This window comes from Osmerus mordax, chromosome 1 (assembly GCF_038355195.1).
Source record: "Osmerus mordax isolate fOsmMor3 chromosome 1, fOsmMor3.pri, whole genome shotgun sequence".
Classification (NCBI taxonomy): Eukaryota; Metazoa; Chordata; class Actinopteri; order Osmeriformes; family Osmeridae; genus Osmerus; species Osmerus mordax.
The window spans coordinates 19646869-19657957 of NC_090050.1; the positions used below are offsets into that span (position 1 = coordinate 19646869).

Here is an 11089-nt window from a genome sequence, read left to right on the forward strand (position 1 = left end):
GTCCTGTTCCTGACTTGGTGTTAAGCCCTCTTTTTCTAAGGTCAACACCAGGTTAAAATTGTCACCTCCTCAGCCTGATAGGTGGCAGTTATACTGCAGAGTACAGTACAGTACTACATTACTACTCTACACTGCACGGATAGTCCCATACTGCACACTATACCACCACAATTCTCATTATAATTTTTTTTATAGGCCACGGTGGACAGTGGCCTATAAAACAGTGAAAAACAACAGTTTCATTCAATGAACAATAACACTTTAAACCACTTTTCATTTCAGCAACGTTCCAGTACTTTGAACTTGCCCAACAAAGTGCCCGAAATGTTGCACTTAAAAGTAGAGAATGATGATTCTAAACTACAGGTTTATCAAACTACACCTCACTACTGGTCCCCTTTAGACCCTGGCTCCCTGGTCGGCTCTGCAGGGTGAAGACAAGGAAGAGAGATATATGGACTACTATAGGGGGAGAAGCCTTGGGCACGGTGCCCGCTTGGTGTGGTGTGTGGCAGATGTCAACGTCGGTCAGGTGTATCCAAACAGCAGCACCGTCACACAGACGGGCGGGCAGGCTGGCTGGCGTCAGCAGCCACACGCGTGTCACAGCACACCACACGCCAAGGGCCTGCATTCCGCCATTCCCACACGCGTGTGTACAAAGAGTGCTCAGTCCCAGCATCATGCACCAGCGGCAACAGCAATGTGAACTATTCGAGCAGGGACAAAGGTACAACAAGCAGGGGGAGTACAAGGTGGGTGGGGGGTGAGACCTGGGAGGTGAGGAAGGGGTGAGGCCAGGGTTGAAGAGTCAGAACAAAGTTAGCGACAATAACTTATGGGAAACAATGTTAGAGTTGTGTAGTTGAGTAACCACAGTAACTGGGAAAGTTTCTGAAATTGTAAGAAACTGATAAAGTGTCTTTTATACACAAGGATCATTGTTGAAACCATTTTTGCTTTTTGCACCTCAATCCTTATAGTACATCACAAAGCTTCCTCCAGCTTACACAGACTTAGGCTTGGTTCAGGTGTTGATATCTTAGGTGACATTTTGTGGCATTAAATGTTGAAATGGGTTTTCATATGTTTTAGTCACAGTTTCAAGGGCATAAAACTTAAAGGGTAAGGTCAGAAAATATCTGTGTTCAAATACCGGAGGCCACAGATCTGCGTGACAATATTCTTCACAGATCTCTGCTGCCCTCCTCTGGTCAAACCTTGCTTGACAATATCTTTGTTGGCTGAGGTTTAGAACTGAAACAGCAACACAAATCTTTGACAATATTGCTCCTGAGAAGCTGAACTAGAACAAAGGCTGCAGTATATTATATTACATTTAGTCATTTAGCAGACGCTCTTATCCAGAGCGACTTACAGTAAGTACAGGGACATTCTCCCCGAGGCAAGTAGGGTGAAGTGCCTTGCCCAAGGACACAACGTCAATTGGCACGGCCGGGAATCTAACCAACAACCTTCTGATTAATAGCCTGACTCTCTAACCGCTCAGCCATCTGACTCCCTGACTCTCTGACTATTATTGAGGTTCATTTTTTAAATTGGATGATCATTTCTACAGTTCGGTTCATTATCATGGAGAACAATGATAGAGGACCTCTCAAACCATTGATATCACCATGCCGACATCTGGAGTAAATTAGAGAGCCCACTCTAAACACACACACATACCTCTGAAGATCCCCTTAAGAAAAACCCTCTCAACTCATGAACTTCCGACATGACCTGTTTTAATGCTGCAGCCACGGGTCTGCAGCACTCTGCCATTTAACTACAGTAGGGGAAACACTGTAGCAAACAGTTAAGTAAAGTGAGTGATACACATGCATGTGCACACACACTACACACACATATCCCGATGAGAAACTATGCCTGTTGATGAATGTAAAACAAGACATACCAAGTACAAAAGCACATATTCAGACAGATGGTAGTACTGTATTTAATTGTTGGTAGGATCATAGAGAATAATTGTCCATATAAAGATTATATTGTGACTCAAAAAGGTGAGGTGTCCGAGTCATGCAGAACCTACTGACAGGAAGAACAAATCTCACACGCACTAGCTCAGCTACACTCAAAACACTAAAGCCTTGTGTAAAGCTATTAGTGAAGGGAAGTGACCTGCCATCTGGCTAATTTAACCAGCGTGGCTGGTTATTAAAAGAAAATTATAGTGCCAATTGCTCACACACACAACCAGGCTTGTGTTAAGACTTGCCAAAACCATTGCATTTTGGAGGCTATAGATTTACTAAATGCAAATACCCTGAATTATTTGGAATATTTCCAGGTTAAACCCAATCAAGAGGACACCCCTATGGTCTATGACCAATTATTTTGACATATCCCTAAACGTATCGCATATTTTATTGTCACTTGACCTCTGTCTTCTTGTTTTGCTTTCCTATATGAACATATAGTTATGAAGGACAGTTATTATTTAATGCAGGTATGTGCTGTTTGTGGACTACGTATATAGATGCTGCATTGATTCCTCTGGGACTGAGAGTGAGCTGGTTAATCTTAAATGGCCTTGAAGACCCCTGACACAACGTAGTCTGAGATGTCTCCATCTATGAGGCCAGTTCCGTTGTTGTGGATGAACCAGCAGGGAACTTTCTCACCCTTCTTTAGATCTCTCCTGAAGTCCCGCTGCCACCCCCTGTAGATAGAGGACAGGGAAGGGGCATTGACGTGAATATGAATGTGGGAGTTTGTGTGGTAGTAGATGTTTATGCACTGATATACAGTGTAATACATCTACCCTACCTTGTCACATTGAGCTCCTTTCCCTTCACCAACATGGTTGCATCTGGTTTCTCTGGGACTTCTCCTGGGCGCAGGTCCCTCACCTCAAACTGTACCCCATGAAAAAACTGGCCCGTAGGGGGCACACAGGTGCTAAAATGGGTTCTAAAATAATAAACCAAGTCTGGATCAGTGACAGATGTCATCCCCCCTGCCACTAACTCAATTATTGCAGTATGCGAGCCAGAATACTTTTTGGGATATTCTGGGCAACAATGCTTTGTGCAGCAAAAGAGGCGTACAGTACCTACTAAAAGTAAAAAATATATGTGATGTGGATTGGTTACGCACTGATCCACCCTCCCACATAAAACTAGATGTCAGTTAAGTTGAGTACTAAATTGGGATTTGGTGTACCTAGGCCATGGACCATGGATGAGAGCAGATGTTTGTCCAGGGTGTAGAAGTACAGGTAGTCCTGCTGATAGGGGTGCCCATTCCACACCTTGTGAAGAAGGACCAAAACTTCACTGAATCTCTAAGGGTGACCATCAGACTGCGGTCTTTGGTCACCTGCAAGTCCACACTGGTAGATAGCAAGAAGAAGAATGAGGTTGAAGAGTAAAGTAGAGAGTGAAGAGTAAAGTAGAGAGATCTGTGTAACTAAGAGTGCAGCAAGAAAAGTTTTTTTATGTTTTGAAAAATAGTTTTTAAAGCTTGAAAAAATATTTTTGAAAGAAAGTTGATAAGAAAACAGCTTCAAAAGGTTTGAAAAAAGGACCTGATAGCTGTCGTCAGAATATGTGATCTCCCTGTTAAAAGGCTGAAAAGGTCTGACACACCAACCAAACCAATCTCAGTTGACTTATATGTCCTTGCAATTTATAATCAAAAGACAGGTCAACATCTGGACCTGGAAACAACAGATCACTTATTTTGATAGCTGTAGTCAGGTTAAAAATAAGTTTTTGAAGAAAAAAGGTTTTTGAAAAAAAAAGTTATTTTATTTTGGAGCTATTTCATGTTAGATATATAAGTAGAATTGTTACACTAGAAATGTGATATATTTCTGCACGTTCACCTTTCGCAACAAAAAACAATGTTGCTTGGTAATTTGGACACCAAGCTCTTCTCAGTCTACTGTCTTCTGTTATGTTTTGACCTCTCATAGTAATGGATTTTACAGTTGTATGACAAGGGAGTCAGGTGGCTGAGCGGTGAGGGAATCGGGCTAGTAATCCGAAGGTTGCCAGTTCGATTCCCGGTCATGCCAACTGACGTTGTGTCCCTGTACTTACTGTAAGTCGCTCTGGATAAGAGCGTCTGCTAAATGTCTAAATGTAACTGGAGGTATGGAATAGAACACATTTGTCCCAAACATAAAGTAACCGTATGGCTGCTCACCTCCCATTCCCAAATCTGAACACAGCCTGTGTTGTTCCTGTGTGTTTTCAGATCTCACAAGGGATTTGCTGTGTTTACAGTAAGCTGCTATTGACACTTGCTCAAATATACGTATGATTGCAAAATTCTTACAGAGACTGACTTTGCTGACTCTTGGGGGAAAAGGTAAAGTAGAGTCATTCATATGAAGGAGAGCTTTGTGGGTCCTACACATCTAATACCCTATGCAAGCCAGGCCTGTTGCAAGTCATCAAGGGGAAGATTTCCATGAGGTGTGTGATTCACTATGTTTAATTTATGATGTTTGTTTTTATTAAACTTCATGGACACTCATTGTGCCCGGTTTCATATCACATTGCTGGCCCGCTGCACCCAAACCTTAGTACTGGGATCATTTATTTAAATGTTTTATACATTTCCAGTACATAATCTATGAAAACATGAATGAAGTAAGGAAGCCACCCACATTATTTATGGTATTTTAGGTTCTGCTAAATGAATTAAATGTGAATCAGGAAAACACCCCTATGGCCCATGACCTATTTATTTGGTATTTCCCCAAACATACGGTAATTGTTTTATAGTCACTTGACCTGATGAATTACAGTTGTCCTTGTAATTATGATTATGGTGTATCATGTGTGTATTATATCTTCAGTGCAGCATTTGTTCTGTATTGATTGACTCTCAATTCATGGGAGTCAGATGGCTGAGTGGTTGGGGAATCAGGCTAGTAATCAGCTAGTGTACTTACTGTAAGTCGCTCTGGATAAGAGCGTCTGCTAAATGACTAAATGTAAATGTAATTCCTCTGGGACTGAGAGTGAGCTGGTTAATCTCAAATGGCCTTGAAGACCCCTGACACAACGTAGTCTGAGATGTCTCCATCTATGAGGCCAGTTCCGTTGTTGTGGATGAACCAGCAGGGAACTTTCTCACCCTTCTTTAGATCTCTCCTGAAGTCCCGCTGCCACCCCCTGTAGATAGAGGACAGGGAAGGGGCATTGACGTGAATATGAATGTGGGAGTTTGTGTGGTAGTAGATGTTTATGCACTGATATACAGTGTAATACATCTACCCTACCTTGTCACATTGAGCTCCTTTCCCTTCACCAACATGGTTGCATCTGGTTTCTCTGGGACTTCTCCTGGGCGCAGGTCCCTCACCTCAAACTGTACCCCATGATAAAACTGGCCTGTAGGGGGCACACACGCCAGCAGACTTTTCTGGATATTCTGAACCAAAGCTCTTTGTGCAGCAAAAGAGTTCTAAATTCTAAATGTATGCGATTTGATATTGGATCAGCACTGATTCTCCCTCCCGTTGCAAATTAGAGAACAGGTATATAGTACTCTATAGTACTGCACTGTGATTTGGTGTACCTAGCAGGCCATGGACCCTGGAAGAGAGAAGGTGTTCGTCCAGGGTGTAGAAGCCCAGGTAGTCCTGGTGATAGGGGTGCCCCTTCCACACCTTGTGAAGGAGGACCACAAACTTCACTGAATCTCTAATGGTGACTGTCAGACTGCGGTCTTTGGTCACCTGCAAGTCCACACTGGTAAACAGCAAGAAGAATAATAATGGGGAGGAGAAAAGTAGAGAGATCTGTGCAACTAAGAATGCAGCAAGACAGCGTGACTCAATTAATTATTTATATAAAAGTATTACATTGTGATATCAGATGACAATATCATATTGCTAGGATTTTTAAACAGGAACACATATAAATAGCACAGCCGACACAAACTTGTTTCTTGCTCCATGTGAGCAACCTCAACAGACAGACTCACGTGGGTCCTTTGACAGTGGCGGTGTCGGACCACAGCAGCTTGGCCTGCTTGCCATCTTGAAACACAGTGATGTCCTGAGTGGTCACCTCCAGTCTCAGGCCTAGTCCTGGGTGGACTATGCCAAAACGCCCAAAATAGGTGTTGACTTTGCCATCTGGAGCCACTTTCTTATCGCCAATGGTTTGCCCGTTAACAAGAAGACCTGCAAAGCAACATGGGAAGGATATATTCAAACAAAAACAGTTGAAGAAAGTATGTTTTGTTAAAGACACTTTAACAGTTTCAATTGAACAGTACATGTTCTACTGGCAGTGTACATCTCAGTCCAAGAGCTCACCTGACTGTGGGTCCCTAACCAGATTCAAGATGGTCCCTGGTGTGTCATCGATGTTAAAGCACAGCGCATCCTCCCTCTCTGGCAGCTCAATCATGAAGTGGGGGTCTCCATCCACTGTAGGAAGGACAGAAACATGTCAGTCAGAAGATTGTGATCTACATCTCCATACTTTTTAGAGATCTTAGGTATAGACAATGATTCTGGAGCAGGGGTGACTTACCAAAGTATGTTGGTGATGATAATGATGGGCGAGAGTTATAACTCACCAAGCTGGGTGCAAGATAACCTAGTCAAACCACCAAGGGATTTCAGGGATGATATTGCATTAAAAGATATTAACATGATTTGTCCTCATCTTGGCCAAGGAACTTGGTCAAATTCAGGGTTTGTTTCTTACCTCGTTGCTCTATTCGTTGTCTTTCCTCTGTCATGAAATGGAAACATTTATCAGTTCCCCTCCACACACGTTTCTCCTCCAACACATCAGGTACAGTTCACTACTCCCACTTCCATTTCAGGTCTCTTACCCTCAGTCAGCTTGTCTGCAATGGAGGGACCTACTGGTCCCTCCTCTGTCTCAGGCTTGGTGACCACCATGGAGGTGAGGGGAGTGACAAAGCTATACTGGAGAGACATCTCCAGGGCCTGGGCCGTGGCGTTGCTTTTCTCTTCTTCAGTGCCGCTTCCTCTGACAGATGACACAAATATGTATAACACCATATCTGTACAGTATGTGGCAGTTGTTTTAAAGACCTGCCTATTGTAAGATATTTGTAACTATGGGTCTATTAAAAAGCATCCCCAGATCTCAAAGATACTACAGGGTCAACAGACTGACCTCTTCTCCAGCAGCTGTTGGATGGTAAGATAGGCCCACATGCGCTCTGTGAAGTCCCCGAAGATGTACTCCTGCTCTGGGTAGAGGACGTCCCACTCTTGGGCACTGGCCTGACCCTGGACCTGGAAGTCGTTCTCACTCTTGAGAGACACAGAAAAAAGCAGTGGAACTAGTGGAATTGCAAAAAAAAAAATTGGCAGCCTTCCAAATGGAGTTATGGGGAGATTTAAACCAAAGTCCATTTTTTTCTTTACCCCTTGTGCAAATACTTCCACCAGGAAATTATCAATGTCATTGTCATTCAGTCGGCCCGCCACGACAATCTCCGACCCATTGAACAGTTGGGGGAAGTGGTTTGTGGTCAGGGAGTTGACAATGTTATCAGGGTACCGCATGTCCACTGCTGAGAGTAGGGGACTAGCCACTTCATCATAGAAACCCTGACAGACACAGACAGAAAAATACACATACTGATAGTCAAAGAAGATTTGCACCAAAATAAGATTCATATAGACTGACATGAACCCACTGGATAGGTCTAGAATAATGACATAGTTAATAATAATTAACTAATAATAATTTAATTTAATATTTGAAAACTAACATGTGAGTTTTACCCATTCAGTAAGGATTCACAGTATCACAAAATATCCTAAAGATTTCTGAACGTGTGTTAAGAGCAATGGAACACACCTGGAGCTGGACAGTGGCATCCGAGGCTTCGTAGATCCTCCGGGCAACTCCTTCATTCTGCCTGGCCATCACGTCCAGGAAGGAGTAGTCCACGTCGTTCCCAAAACCCAGACAGAAAAGAGACATATTCCCAGCGATAGCGTTCTTTACATTTTTTTGGATCTGTGGGATATTCCGAACTCCTGTACACAAACACACACAGACAAATTTGGTCATCCATACATATGCGCAAGAACATATTTCATATACACACACACATAAAAAACACAATCAGATTTAATTTTATATAATTTACGAGGAGATCCTAACTCACCTGTGCTGGGCATTCCATCAGTCAGTAAGATTATCATGGACACACTCCTATCTGGGAGCAAGTTATTCTGCTTGTCTTTGACCAACATGTCCACTGCCCTCAGCACTGCATCGTTTATGTTAGTCCCTGGGAGGATTGAAGGACACAGGATCAGGGATGTTGTTTTCATGATAGCTGACATGTTGATAGATAGGTACCTTCATTAAGTGCAACTACTGCATCAGGAAACTAGTACTCACATCCATTATAACGTATGTTCGCAACAAATAACTTTGCGTCCGTCACATTCTGCTTTGTGGCCTTACTTAAAGAATCCCTCCATGTAGTGATTTTGTCGTCAAACACGACCAGGCCAAAGAAGTCCTCCTCATGTAGGTCACTGAGGATAGTCTGCAGTGCAACTATTGTCTATGGAATGTTTCACAAATAAGACTGTCATAACACCCCTTCACTCTTCACTCGCACTCACCAATACACACATGAACACAATGACTGCATATTAACCTAATTTCAGATAAACAAAATACTAATTCTGGAAAATGAAATTAGTTCTATAGACCTAAACATTGGTTGAGATTTTCTTTTTTCAATCACTGGACAGAATGTTGGAGAGGATGAAGGGAGACACATGGGCAATCCTTTCCTTTCAGCTGTTAGTTCACATTAACGAGAGAAGACCGTCCCAGCTTCACAACTCCTCAAGACAGGCCCATGTAATACACCTTGACAGACACTGATTTACTGGTCAATAACAAACCTCACCTGTGTCATTTTGGTTCCACGCATGGACTGACTCCTATCGATCACAAACACCACATTTTTTGCCACTCTGGGTAAATCCATTGGAGCGAAGAAGTGAACAAAGTACCCATTCACTATCTGCATGGAGAGTGTACATCAGATAGGTCATCAACATTATTATGTTATAGTATTTCCTTAGGATATATAGTAAGTTCACTCAAAGCTGAAACATTGGAATGTGGTCAACAGACAGTATCCACTGAGCTCACCTGAATGTCTCCCAGACTTTTAGCTCGATTTACATCATATTTGATGATGAAATCTCCATCCATCATCGTGCTATCACAGTTTGGACATGTCCTCTGTTGCTCCATTGTTGGACAGAAGGACACATGCGCCTGAAAGAGTAACACACTTTCTAAGAACAATGTAAAATCTACGAAACACAACATGAGATAACCTTACAGATTCTGGAGACATGTATTTTATTAATAGTTGGTTACTGTAATAACTACTTAAAGAGCAGTATATGGTTTTGTGTTGTTGCTTGCTAATTGGGAAACAGAACCTTTACCTTAGTGTCAGTAACAGTCTTCTCTACCAGGGGGAGCAGTTCATTAGTGATGAAGGTCCCGTAGGCGTCCAGGAAGGCAATGCCCTGGGGTTCATAGATGTCTGCTACAATCTGTCCCAGAAACAAACACATCCACAGACAGACATAGTTGAACACATAAATAAACACCTGCAGGCCATTCAGTTCATATACTGTCAAGTTGAACAATTTGCTAAATGATGACTTGAAAACCCCCTCTTCCAGCAAACCAAAGACATAGAAACCGCTTTTGCGTTTGGGTATGAAATAAGACAAGAATAGCAAGGTTGATGGACCTCAAAGTTGTGGACCAGTTGTTTTGGTTTGACCCGGGTTAAGATCTCATACTGGCCATGACGACGTTGAAGCATCTCCTCATAAGTCAGAGTGAATGTGACATTACTGTTGGGTGCAATGTTCACAGATACAGAGAACTTCTCCATCTTTCTTCCTGATGCCCTACAACAGAGAAACACTGTGTTAGTCTAAACTCTTCATAGAAAAGTTTCATATGGATCATTCCTTATAGTTCAATGAATTGATTAGTGATTGGCCTGCTTCACTCACTTGACCAGGCCTGCAGTCTGCCCGGATGAAATAGCTTTCTCATACTGCTTCTTGGCTTTTTCCTTCTCTTTCACCTCACCCACATACGTCTGACTTTCAATCTCCCTGAGAACAAACAACACAGTCATATAACCAAACACACACACACACACACAGCTTGACTGGGGGAAGCGAGGTGAGACTAACATGCTGAAGTTAGTGATGAAGGCGGTCTTGGGCAGGTCCACTTCAAAAAAGATTTCCTGTGAAGAGTTGGCCTTGTTCATGGCACTGGTGGTCATGACTGTGTGGGCGAAGCGAGAGGTCACCTTACAGTCCACCTTCACACTATACACCTCCACCTGTCCTCCAGAGACCAAGAGAGGGGTTGGACATTCTGTTAAGTATTGTATTCTGCATAAAGTATTGCACTGATGCAAAGATTTTTGCCAAGGCAAATGGCTCCAGCTTTGCTCACAGGATCCACATGACCTCAGTGGGTCTAGCTGGACAGTGTGGCTGATTCAGTACAAGGTTGAGTTTATTTAATCAACAACCAATATTTGCTGTTATTGCCAAATACAACCCAGATGATTCAAAGTATTTCCTTACCCCCTCATTGCTGGTACTCCTTTTCTGTAAAGGGATAAACATTTTTGAGTTCATTGAACTGTCACTGTTTGTATGCCAATGTTAATGATAATTAATATTGAGTTGGGAAGCAATTTCATAGAGCACACCAAAATTTCCTCCAAAAAACATTTAATCAACTGCGAGCAGGAAGTACATATATTTGACTGTTCAAAATACATCAAATGTTCAAAGGAGTAAAAGTCTGATGATCAGCAGAAACTTTATGTATGTAAATAAAGAAAACCTATAATACCTTGAGCAGCCTTGTACCACCATCAGAGTCCTGAAAACACAAAGATATGGGTGAACCTAGAGGAATTTGATTTTTATTAATTCATTTATCAGATTAAGTCACACCTCATAAGCCATCTCAAAAGGTATAGAAATTATTGGACACTATGATAAATCTACTAAAGTTGCACGGATAAATTT

The 11089-nt window shown here is 42.3% G+C and overlaps 1 protein-coding gene across 1 annotated transcript; it reads right to left on the bottom strand.

The window, feature by feature from the left end:
• Window positions 1–4521: 4521 nt before the first annotated feature.
• Window positions 4522–10381, bottom strand: LOC136948376 (inter-alpha-trypsin inhibitor heavy chain H3-like). Its single transcript, XM_067242503.1, has 19 exons — window positions 10232–10381; window positions 10046–10150; window positions 9775–9937; window positions 9461–9571; window positions 9156–9284; window positions 8908–9024; window positions 8385–8553; window positions 8146–8271; window positions 7833–8014; window positions 7394–7579; window positions 7140–7279; window positions 6829–6989; window positions 6699–6725; window positions 6522–6587; window positions 6302–6415; window positions 5965–6166; window positions 5557–5729; window positions 5258–5369; window positions 4522–5150 (listed from the first exon to the last, which is right to left on the bottom strand). Exons 1-19 carry the CDS (start codon window positions 10324–10326, stop codon window positions 5012–5014), a joined length of 2517 nt encoding a protein of 838 aa, XP_067098604.1. The 5' UTR covers window positions 10327–10381; the 3' UTR covers window positions 4522–5011.
• Window positions 10382–11089: the final 708 nt, after the last annotated feature.